Source organism: Neodiprion fabricii, chromosome 1 (assembly GCF_021155785.1).
Source record: "Neodiprion fabricii isolate iyNeoFabr1 chromosome 1, iyNeoFabr1.1, whole genome shotgun sequence".
Classification (NCBI taxonomy): Eukaryota; Metazoa; Arthropoda; class Insecta; order Hymenoptera; family Diprionidae; genus Neodiprion; species Neodiprion fabricii.
In genome coordinates this window covers 7,911,985-7,924,896 of record NC_060239.1, presented here as the reverse complement: position 1 = coordinate 7,924,896, position 12,912 = coordinate 7,911,985, and the positions used below count along the sequence as shown (strand labels likewise).

At 38.4% G+C, this 12,912-nt stretch overlaps 1 protein-coding gene across 26 annotated transcripts in view; it reads right to left on the bottom strand.

Moving 5' to 3' along the window:
• Positions 1–12,562, bottom strand: part of LOC124187781 (ankyrin-3-like) — a 98,520-nt gene extending 85,958 nt beyond the window's left edge. For 22 of the 26 annotated variants that reach the window (XM_046579925.1, XM_046579930.1, XM_046579937.1 and 19 more), the window contains exons 1-2: positions 12,178–12,375; positions 9,629–9,814 (exon numbers count right to left, since the gene is read on the bottom strand). In XM_046579925.1, the coding sequence (XP_046435881.1) occupies positions 9,629–9,796 (168 nt within the window). In that variant the 5' untranslated portion in view covers positions 9,797–9,814; positions 12,178–12,375. The other 4 variants (XM_046579921.1, XM_046579922.1, XM_046579920.1 and 1 more) reach the window with 4 other exon arrangements.
• Positions 12,563–12,912: the final 350 nt, after the last annotated feature.

The following is a 12,912-nucleotide window of genomic DNA, read 5'->3' as shown; positions in this document are numbered from 1 at the left end:
TGTATAAAAATCAAAATTCTGTATTACAATATTAGAAAATTAATATCTGACAGTGAGAACTTATAAACCTGTACGTAATACCGTGAGAGAGTAATAGAGAGTATTATAGGTACTAATTATTGCTTTGAACTTTACGATTCATCGCTGCTTTTCATCCGTATTTTTTTCCCACACATCTCTCTTGTTTTGTCTTTTAATCAGTAATTATTTCGCTTATAGAACTGAACTGCAGAAGAATTAACGAGTGTCAATATATGGAGTTTGATTTTATTTCCCTGTTGAAAATTACTCGCATATATAGTAAACGTTTTTCCTCTCTCTGAATTTCTTTCTCTTCTTATTCTTAACGAGTGTACCGCGCACTTGAAATCGCTACGCAGTTTTCTCTTATTCTTTCTTGATCTCGGCATGCGTCCGAGCATCTCTGGGATGTAGGAGCTGGTTATACTTGTACGGAAACCGCGCGCGTATTCTGGTTGATCACGTAGTCGGTCGGCCAAATTCGTTCGTTCTCAGTTTTGTATGTGGGTATAATTTAAACGCCTGGAACACAGATACCGCTGGGAATCTGTGCGTAACGTATTTCTATTTTCTACGCACATCTCGTACAGCAGAAACTGGGTTGCGAAAGCAACCGGCCAGAGAAGAAGAAGAAGAAGAAAAAGAAAAAGAAAAAAAAGAAAAAGAAGAATGAGAGGAAGCATTCGATGTAGCGATGTTGATGCTAAAATTATACCGTCTTATACACCCAACTTTATGTATAATATATTAGTGTGTAACGGCAGATCAACCGACGAGAAAATCTTGCGAAAGACGATAAAAATTGCAAACGCTCTTTCGAATTTCCATAATAATTATCGTCCTTTCAGAAAATTCAATAATTGTAACGTGGTATTATATTATACAGTGGAAATCTTTTGTTCTTTGAAGCACCGAGTGAAATTATCATACAGTTGGATGTATAATTGAGAAGAATGAAAGAAAGGGGGAAGTATTTATAACAAGTAATGAAAATTTCAACCTTGTACAAGTTTTACAATTCAATTTCAATAATTATACCGGCCGGCCATTCGGACTTTTTCTCGATATACGATCACATTCGCGTGTCGCGTGTACCTACACTACTAATATTATACGTATGTACGTATAAATAGGTGTATACGTATACGCGCACGTAAGTTACGACTTTGGCAGGTGAGTAATAGCCGGGTGGTTCACGTAACTTCACGAGGCAACGCCTTAGGCGAATATTACTTAATCGTTAATAATTAACCGACCTGGACTAGCGCCAAAAACGTGGAGTAATTTGTCTACGTATACCTATTACATTCCTCATACCTCTACCCGTAATTTTGGAAAAAAAAAAATGCGGACGAAATCGAATATCTATATTATCGAAATAAAATGTCGTCGACTCATCGTCGTTCGTCGACGACGAAAAATCAATTATTTCCACTTTCCGAACTGACGCGACTTTCGTGGGTAGTGTATATACTGGGAATTATCAATACGTAACTTGTTTGTGTAATAACTTTGTTCGTGTAGAATTATTTTTTTTTAATTCTTACTTGGAAAAAGTTTCCAACGGTAAAGCAAATTGTAAACTTGACCGGAAATTAACCGTATAAAAGTTAATTGCTACTCTAATTAATTTTTATCCCGCATACAATGGGCAGAAATGTTTGTTTGGTACGCAATAGTGCGAATTAACTTGGCTTTTTTTACTCCTGTCGCTGCTGCTGCTGACATCAGCAGTTAATAAGTCAAGTATCAAAACTACGTAATCGGGAATGGACGAGGTTCGTGTCTTGCGGTATGTTGTACATGTTGTTTGTTACCTTACCCTCGATGCACTGACAATGAAAGCAAGTCGGACAAACTTGAATTAACGTGGAATCGTGAGAGGTGCGGAAATACGTACGTGACGTAAAAACAAGGCTCGATCGATTAGTAAGTTTAACGTAAGGAAACGTTGAGAAAAAAATCGTAATTATGCAGCTTTTAAATGACTTTGAACAACGAGTTGAATTTACAAAATATGAGGGACCTGAGATTTATCATAATTTATTAAATTCCCGACAATTATCAAGCCTTGATATTAAAAAAACGAAATGCATTGTTACATGAATTAACGTTACGAACTTCGATCTTTTTTTGTAGAATATTCTTCATGGTCTGAAGACATTTTTCCAGGGTTTCGGGAAAGTCGACAGCCTTTTATAGGGGATCGAAAATAGAATTTATGGATAAGTTGAAGGCGAAATCGACTGTTCAACAACGTTTATAAATTCCGCATAAACTTTACTGCAACGCGTTGATCAAATTTAAAACTTCAATTTAGACATTGCCAAAACAGCGACCAAACATTTTTTTCATCATTTTCATCTGCAGTGGCTGCTTATTATTACAATCGAGAACACCTTCGAAGCGTATTCTCGAACACGATCGCATTGATTGATATGACGAATGTCGAAACGTGATCGTTGAACGAATCACTCGCCAAATAGGGTTTGCACCAATACTCGGATCCCGTTCATTTGATCCCGTGGCACACGAGTCACGTGCGCAAGGTACGATGAATAAATTTCACAACGATCGAGGCCAAACTAATTGCAAAAGCTTGCCGGAAACTTTACAACGACACGCCTTCCTCTTCCACAACGATTCCTGTGTACGACTCGAGTAGAGTGGTCCTCCAAAAGGTCATTTTTAAATTTCGACTGGCTCGCTTCCTGCAGCAGCTCCAGATAATTCAAAAATAATACCCCAATTTTTTCAGATTTTTATCTCAACTTTAACTTGTGCCCCAAAGAGAGCGGGAAGTTTTTCGGGTCGCTAATTACGAATCTCGACTCAAAATTTAAAAATTCATGAAGACGGATCCAATATGGTCGAGTGGAGTCGAAAAAGTCATTTGATTTTGATAAATCTCGGTACTCGGGAGTTTTCGAGGTCGCTGATTACGAATCCGATGTCGAACTTAAAAAATTTTAAATTTTGCAATCAATATGGCAATATCAAGTGACTTTTGCGGTTTTGGTTTACCATGTTGGATCCACCATTTAGAATTTTCAAATTTTTAGTTCAGATTCGTAATGAACGACCCAAAATACCCCTTTATATCACAACTCATCAAATTCGTTGGGTATATTTGATGTGCTCCTGAAAGGGTTGAACGGAATCCACCCTCTTTGGGACACGGGATAGAGTTGAGATAAGAACGTGTAAAAATTTAGGAATTATTTTTAAATTATGTAGAGCCGATTTGGGGAGCGAGCCGGTCGAAATTCAAAACTGACCTTTTTTAGGACCACCCTAGGCTCGAGTGAGAATTTCCTATTTCAACGTCGAAAATCCGCAGTAATAGTTTTCTAAATTCCTAATAGTAGGCATTTACCGTACTTATAGGGGCATGAAAATGTGAAGTTAACCGTTTTGAACGTGTCATCCGGCCCCCATTTCGTCTGCGGAGTAACGGATGGACGCCTTTTCCAGACGAAGCGGCGACGCTAGAGCGAACCGATTAACTGACTGCACTTCCCTTCAAAGCAATGCCCTCCGTTCGTTCCGTAGGGTCGGAACAAGTGGGGTTTCGGTGTGCACCGAGTGCGATTTGGCTAAATGAGTGATCCTAGGTTGGGTTGCTTGAAGAAGTTTTTTACATTGATCAAGGGGTGAATTTTTCAGGGAACACCTAGAAAATGGTATTCCGAATGAAGTCATACATCGTTTAGTGATATCGAACGAATCTATCATATTTTCACAACCATCTTGGTATTTTCTATTTTCATATTTTTGAAGATATATGCTCGTAGCTTTGTAGGAATACAATAATTTGATAAATACTCACGACAAAATACGCGTAATATATTCTAGTGCTGTGTAATTAATCGATTAATCGAAAAACTTAATCAATCGAAAAAACGATTCATCGAAGTCGCTGATTAATCGATTAATCGATCAATCGCACAGCACTAATATACACTCGTAATGAAATTCATGAATTGCATCGATGTTTGGACAACCAACCTCACAATCAGTAATTTTTACACCGGCATTCAGTCGCTGAAATTTTTGTTAGAATTACAAAGACCGTTCCACAATCGCTCTTTTACCCTTCCGACCATTTATCTCGCTTCCCTTTCACTCTCGCTCGCTCCCTTGTCATTGTCAGTCTCGTATTTCGCATCTCGTTCGAGAAGAAGGGTCGTTTTCACGCAAGGGCAGCACGCTGGATACGAACTAATTCGTCAAAATAAATCTGCACCCCACTTTCTTGCACTCGTTCAGCCCTTTTGCGAAGGGTTAGGTCGGATAACCGACGCTATCACTTTCCTGCACGGTGTTAACTGGGTGTCCGGTGAACTGGAAAACCTGCCTATTATATCCAGCCATTTTCAAGAATTTAAAAAAAGTCTTTTTCCCTCGTTACTGTTCTGGAATTAAAAAGCTATTCGGACTTTTTTCAGTACCAATAAATCAAACAACTTCTCGAGACTTGCAGATTCGATGATTTCAAAAGCGCATCTCGACTTAGCTCAGGAAATTTATCGAGCTTGTGAGTTAGAATAAATTTCAGGCTATATTTCGCAACGACTACAGGCGTCTGTGATGTGTAATAAGAGAAATTGCGCAGAGCGGCTGTAATTTAATCCCGACGGAGAGTAGAAGAGGAAAAAATGTTTGTATCATTACTCACCTCGTCGTTTATCTATTGATTTTGTCAAATTTCACGTAGGCGTAACAACAAAGCACCCCGCACAGCTCGAGGTCGTATTTACATCAGGATTGGTCCATAGCTACGGCCTTGAGAGACTCATTAGTTATTACTTGTGATTTACAGCCGGCTCGCTCGAATGCAGGATCAACAAAAGTGAATTACTACGCGACTCCGCTTTTGCCTGTATGTTATATGCGTGTATACTATACGTGTATACGTGTATAATATGAGAGGGAATTGAAATCATGAAATTCTATAAATAAACGATGATCTTTTGCAACGAATGGCGCGTATAGTTCTGTTTGCAAACAAATTGTGTCTTATTTATCTATGTATACATGTATACACACACACACACATATATATGTATATACATACATGTGTATGCCCATCTATATATCCACTTCTCACGACGTGAACGTCGACCGAGATGAGAATCAAGAACGAGATAGGAGAGGGGAAACAGGGAAATAAAGAGACAGTCACGGCTAAATATACTGTGTATTCTTGGCAATCGAGCAGGTTGGTAATATCCTAACGATGTTACGTATGGAACTCTTTACTTTATTCGTCGTATTTTCTCCTTTTCACATTTGTTTGATTTTCTTATTTTTTTATTTTTTTTTTTTGCGTTTTCATTTATTTTTTTTAAATCTTTTTTCATACACATACATACACGCAAAAATTGCCGAAGGGCTGATTATTATCATTGGAGGAGATTGAGTTTTTTTTTTCTCTTTTTATCCAAAAAATATCACCCGTCAAATCAAGTTCTGAAGTTACCGAATTCTGACTTACCTTCAGATTGAATAAACGAGGTAATATTATCTATTTGAAAAACAGCACAACAGAAATGTAATTCTTATCGAACTCATCGTCTTTTGCCAATCTATGTAACTCATAAAAAGTCAAATGGCATTTATAATTTTTTCAAGAAAAATTTGCAGCAAACACAACTAATTTTTTTGTTTTCATTTCAGTTATTGTTGTTCACGATATGTGTCATCTGTGATTTAGAAGGGGGATAAAAATGCTTTGGTTCATTGTCGAAAGAATGATCTATGAAAAAAACTGTTCACGTTATAAAACTGATCGTGAAATCTAGGATAAAAGAAACGGTGATCGTCGGAAAAAGCCGACCGAATGACAAATAAAGCCAGGCGTATATTATATGCGTTTTATCCCCGTATAATCCAACACACACACACACACACACACACACATTTCTGTGGTCTTTCCGTTTCTCTTTTTCGCATTCCCTCGGGAGTACTTGGGCCGCTCCTACCCTTGGGTAATGTAAGAAGTATACAGGTAAGCGGGGTCAAAGCCGCGACAGAAAATCTTGAGAAAAACCCTCGACGAATCGTCGGATCAAAAGACTCTTGAACGAATTCCCTTTGGAATGTGGAAATGATTTTATCAGCTCAAACGAGAGTGATAAAAATCGAAAACTATTCGCGACGTTTACGATTGAAAAGATTGATTGGCCAAAATCGATGCAGAATTTATGCAGAATTATTTGTCTGATCTGAATCTTAAAAATCTTTCTGTAGAAAAATTGAAGTAAAAAAATATTTTCTAAAAAAACATTCTGTCGAACAATTTTCCTGTAGAAAAACATTCTATATCTGTAGATAAAATATTTTATAGAAAAATATTCTTCGGAACAATTCTCCTCTAGAATAACTCACGTAGAATTATTTCTGACGCCTATCTCAAATTCCTTTCTGCAAAGAAATATTTCCACAGAAAGGAGTCTGTAGAACTGATTTCTGTAGAATCGAACCGCGTTATTCTTCCGAAGAGATCTTCGTGGCTTGCAGATACGATAATTCTCCAACTGCTCGTGATCATCTCGAAACTAAATGACCAAGAAGTATGGATCTTTGGCTAATCCATAAATAAATTAAGCCTTCCTGTGCTCCGAATAAACATCGCCATGCTCCCGGTGTTCTGTTGTTACATAGAACCAAGGGGATCCTACGGGAGGTGTGCCATACGTACGTGCATACCAAAGACAGCTGCGATTGCCAGCTGTCTCGCACCTACCTGACTCACGTTGTCCCGAATGAACAACGCGTGCATAAGGCAGGTATAACTATAAGAGGAGACTCGGAACCGATGGTAAAATTCGGGCTCTTGTCCCACGACCCTTTGGCCACCACCGCTTGGCACGGGACGAGAAAAGAAAACAGAGTCGGACCTTTAAACTCTGTCGAGATTCTTCACTGCCTCGGAAGATCTCGCCGGCAGGTAGAATGTAGGCCTTCCAGTTGTCTCTCACGTGACGTAACGCGATGCTGTACAGAGGCGTTCCGTCTTTGGTGCCTTTGGTCCATCCCGAGTCGAGATTCTAGAACTCCGTTGAACCCTCCCAGCCCTCGGTTCCTTTGTAGTTCGGATATGCCGACTTGAATTTGGATGTCATTTACATCCTCCGCGTACTCACAGCCCAGCTGTAGGTACTCGATGTGAGTATTTGCTCAATTTTTAACCTCGACGTTCTCGTAAGTTCACAAGGTTGAAGCAAGCAACGTTGACGTCGCGAAGTATCGGGAAAAAATTCATTACTTATTTCTTTACAGTTTTAGAACGACTTTCAAGTAGTTGGCTTTTCGAAAAATATTTGTATGGTTTTGCCGAATTGCAGACAATTCTAATGGTGCGAAGTTACGATTTTTTCTGTACACGCATCGTTGCAGTAACGTTACTAACTTCGATCACATATAAATTCATTGATCAAAATCGAACCTCGATGTTTTCAATCAAGCTTGGATCATCGAAACTTCGGATACATTCTTCCTTTGAATTTCGTTACTACTTACTCGAGGTTGGAAGCATGAAATTAGCTACGGTTTGTATCGAAATGCAGTTGCAAGACTTTGCTTCAATTGGTCGATATGGATAATCGTCTCGTAATCATGACGGTTACAACGATCGAGTGTTGAATGAAACTTGATAATGTCATTTTTATTCTCATCGATTTATATGTGAGCTATTGAGGATAGTGAGGCAACCGTGCGGCTTTTGGATCGATGACACATTAAGTAATCCGGTGTGAAACACGAGAGTTTGACAACCACGGAAGCCTTTTCATGAATAATTCGACTTCTGTGGCGTATCACCTTCAGCTTCAATCGTCCGACGACTGCAAATCTTTCACGATTTAATCTGTGGAGCTAGATGATCGCATCTCAGCTTTGTTTTTTAGTTTAGTGTTGTGATATTTGTAACTCCATATTTTAATTTTTATCGACGTTATTTATAACAGTTTCATCTGTCGTATCCGCTGTATGCCCTGCCTTGGGTTCGTCTGTTGAACTTTTTCACTCTAAATAAGTACAATAAATAAATAAATAAACGAATAAATCTTCCATAATCGTTGACAGAGTGGAGTGGAGTGACATGTCGCTATTCGGCAACTCCGTACACGGAGTCAGGATTCTATTTACAAATTTACTATAATATGGCGATAAAATAGGCTGAAAGGTTTTCTTCATCCAGAATGTGTCCAATTAAACATTTTCTTCAAAACAAAATAACAGATTTTTACATTATTTCGATCTTGACCAATGCGCAGTTCTTAATTTAAAACCGATTCTCAGCTGTTCCCGAATTATTGTTAGATTGGAAATCATTCGAAAACGGATTAACGAATTTAGGGAATACTTGATCCATTGATCCGTCTACATTTGAGTTAGGATTGGCTGTATTTCGTGCAAAATTGACGTAGTCGTTTCTGAGTTATTAGTAATACACAGAGATCTGTTGTGTACGTAGAAATATTTTCGCGAGTATCGGGAATAGAGTGTAGTTAGTTCTAGGAGCGGTCCTTTTAGGCCAAGTAGAATTTCCTGCTAGCCGATCCTTGTGATTCTACTTTTAAGATTAGTTACTCCGTAAATAATGATAACAACAATTCACGACGATTGGCTTATACGACGCGACCGTGTGTATAATACGAGACGGCCGAAACCGGTTTTACTTCGTTTGGGCGACGAGACGCGACGAGGAAGACCGTGAAAACGTTCCTGGGACCAATCTGCTCGCGCGCAGCGAGTCGATACGCGTTCACACATAGGTTTATCCTACTTATCACGTACACGTCGATGATCGATCGATGTGTGTACGGGAGAAGATGTTATTCGACACGTATGTACACAAGCTACATAACTCGCGTAATTTATGCACGCTTTGCTATTTATTATTACAGCAGTAGTGTTGTGTCGTTTTCTTTTCTTGTTCTTTTTTTTTCTTAATTGAAATTTGTTTTTTTCAAGGAGGTTCATCGCCTGTGATATTACACATTTTCCTCATATCGAAGTATTCGGTAGTTTTCTATTCATCGGGATGAAGTTAGTAACGTTACTGTAACGATGCATTTCTTTTTTTTTTTTTTTAATCGCCACTTCGCATCCGGAGGAATCTCCGAGAATTATTGACAAAATATACTGTAATTTTCAAAAGTCAACTCCTTGGAAGTCATTTTCAAATTGGCCAATAATGATGATTTTTGAGCCTGCCGTTTCGTTAAGTTAACGTTACCAACTTCAGCCTGATTTAAATTCAGGAAAATTCAATCCTTTCCAAATCAATTTAATCATCATAAAAACCAGGGAAAGTTAAATTAAGTGCTGAGAAAAAAAAAATAAGAATGACGATAAGATTTTGGAAAAGGTCACAGCGAATGTAACGAGTGTCGTTAAATTACGCCGTGAATTTTAAAAAATTTATAAGGCAACTTGTGTGTAAGATAATTTGACTTCAACTTGTTCTCGTTCAAGTTACAATCGCCAAATTGTTTTCTTTCAATTTTTTGCTCTTGTTTTGCAATTTTTTCCCATCATCGTCGGTGAAACTGCGTAAACCTAGTCGAATGAAAATTCTCTCTCTAGAGTCTAGACGTACCTGTTTTCCCGTTCTCGGCAGGGTTTCCATGTTCGTCCCGTTAACTACCGGCGCTTTTTCCTTCTCTTCCTGAACTCCGTTCTGCTGATTATTATCCCCAACGACTTTGGCGTTCTCTGCAGTAGGAACACCGCTGTCCGGCCCGCCCTTGGCCTCCTCGCCCGTCATCCTTCGGGCCTTATCAATCTGCGGATTCGTTTTTTCGTTTTCGTTCTTTTATTCCACAATATTATCGCCCGATTTTCGTTGTTCTAATTTTCGTTTTTTTTTTATTTTTTTTATTTTTTCTTTCAATACTTATCCTATTATCTTCTAGACGTAATAAATTCATTGTAAAACGATCAGCGAAAAGGCAAGCAAGAAAGAAAGCGGTGGAATAATAAATAGCCCCCCTTTTTACATTCTCTCGCTCTTTCTACTCTTCTCTCTATATACTATACAACATTTTTATCATACATTTTACAGTTTTGCTACGGTTCGTACAGGATGTACAAAAAAAAAAAAAAAAAAAAAATTAGCCAATCACAAAAACCGCGCGAATCGACTGTACAAATAGAAACAAAAAAATCGGGAACGAGAGGGGGAAAAAGAAACTACACAAAATTTGCCAATTTTTTTTATACAATCCAATTTCAGCCGGGTTAGAGAGGGTGGGGGGTGAACCCGCGGATCGATTCGCGTTGTTATAGGGCGCGATGACGTCATCTCGTCGTCCGACTCCGGAAAACGTGTTATATATATATATATATATATATATATATATATATATATATACGCATACATACATAAATGTTAAATAAAATATCACCGATCTCACGCTTATCTTTTCACCCCTTCCTCGTCTGACAATATAATAACCGTAGCGGGCTGAAAATCCAGATAAGTCGTTGCACCGCGACTAGGAGGGGGGGGGGGGGGGAGGGGGGGGGGGGAGGGGGGGGGGAGGAGGATGTTAAACTCGATTAACTCCTTAATTTCTCACCGCACGAAACATGCGGGCTTTTGTGTGTAAAATTCACGCCGTTCGAACGCAGTGTGTCTAAAAGTTAAAGATGTAGATTCATAGGGAGAAGGAGAAAAATTTACAGAACAAAAATCCGGTCCATTTTCATTTCTCACTGATTATAATATACAAGTTAAAATCTAATCGAATGTCTCCTCCGGTGGTAATTACGTAGGTAGCGGCATGATTCACGGTCGTCTCGTTTAAGTTTTCTAAATACACGATATAGCGGAAGAATGCCGCTGAAATAACGAGCTCCGAGAGAGTGAAGAGAAAATTGAGTCTCAGTGCTGGAAGAGGCTCGACCCACGTATTATACGGATGATAATCTTGTGTGTTCGCGGAGTGTAATTCAAGATGTTACACGTACTGTTAAAACTCGATTCGTCTTCGGTTGCGCTCGAGACGCGGTGGTGACGTCACGTCAAGCTGTATATACATATAAATAATATTTAATCCAAGAGAAAATTTAGATTAACGAAGAATTTCAATTTTCTATTTTTGCACTGACCAATTTCTTCGATTTCACATGTAGGTAACTGCAAATGAAGAAAACGAGAATCGGACTCGTCAAACTTCAACTGTATTATACGCGCTATAATGAATCGATTCCCGGTGAGATATAACATCGAATAAATAGCGTGCCAAAGCCACGTTTCGAAGTACGCGTATAAAGTTGTTCACGTATACAATATGTTTCTACATATATGTATAGTTTTGGGAGTGACGCGTACCTGCGGAAATCAATGACGGTGAAAATTTCCGCGGAAAACTGGGAAGCGAACCGTTACGTTAAACCGGAATTTTACCGGTTGCCAAAACCGGCTTTGCATAAATAATCCACCAAAAAAGACCGGAAGCATAGAAATTCCCATAGACTTATATAATCCGTCTAAAAAATTCATCACGCAATTGGTCGCCGCGAATATCAATCGATTCGCATTACGCGTCAAAATTTTCGCAAAATATGAAACACGTCGCGATTTTATAAATAACGATAAATCCCTCTAGAGCCTCGGGGAAAAGAGGGGTTGAAAAAAAAGATTAAAAAACCACGAACGGCGGGGTTCCTTTCTTGCATTTCCTCATTCCTCGGATTTTCACCTCGAAAAATTCGACATTAATTATATTAACATCTTCATTAATTGTTTTTTTTTTTTTTTCATTTCTGCATCCTTCGTCATTAACAAATATCCTCTGATCATCCGATGGGCGGTTGGTTCTTAATTTTTATTATATATATATTATATTTACTCGGTTTGAGAATGTAAACGGTTCTTCTAGCGGACGCCCATTTATCGAACGAACGCCGCGGTACGAAAAAGATGCGTGCCGATCATCGGAGCAACACAGTGTCCAATTTACATGCGTAGTATGGATATATATGCCGTGTGCCTAAATATACCGCGTCGAAAAACCGCACGGAATTTATTTATTTATTTTTCCCTCCGCTTTCTTGCTTTCTTTCTTTTTCTTTCGATGTACACGTAACGATAAAACGATACGTTTAATATACGTTCGACTATCATACGATATATAATCTTACGATCGATTATCGATGATTATATCTTCGCAGTTGAACACTTTCACTGTCAAATCACAAAGTAAAACATTTCACTCCTTGTAAAACTTTTTGGTTGCCCCTTTTTGTTTTATCCCCGTTCTTCTATACCGACGTTACGTACCGCAAATTTTTATACGCGACTGCTCCGATATAAATCAACGATCAACAAATAATACATGTGCATACATCTGTGTGTAAATTTTGTCTTCTTTTTTCCTTTCTTTTCTTTTTTTTATATTGCTCTCTTTCTTTTATTTTCAGCTATTGTTGTATACCTATTTATTTATTATTTCGAAGAGACTCGGCATTCAACGCGACCGCCCTCGTTGAGACTCTGTACTGTTTTAAAAGTCGAAACCCCCTCGGCGAATCGAACGCTGCGTTGCGGACGTTCCGGATACTAATTCACTATCCCCTCTACTACACGATTTGAGAGGATAGGGAGCTCCGGTCAGCCTCTCTTCCATCGGCCAATTTTTTCATTTACTTCAAATCAATATTTCATTCTTTATCGGTCGCTTATTTTATCGAGAAACTTATCGTTTCTGTATAGGTGGAAAAGAAATTTTGTTTGTCAGACAAAATTTCGATTAATCTTTGCAGAGTAAAAATTTTAATTTCATTATATTTTGTAGTTTGAAACAAATTATTTACCAGTTTTTCTCTTATTTAAGCTTACCAAATTTCAAGGCTCATGCTTTGTGTAATCATGAGACA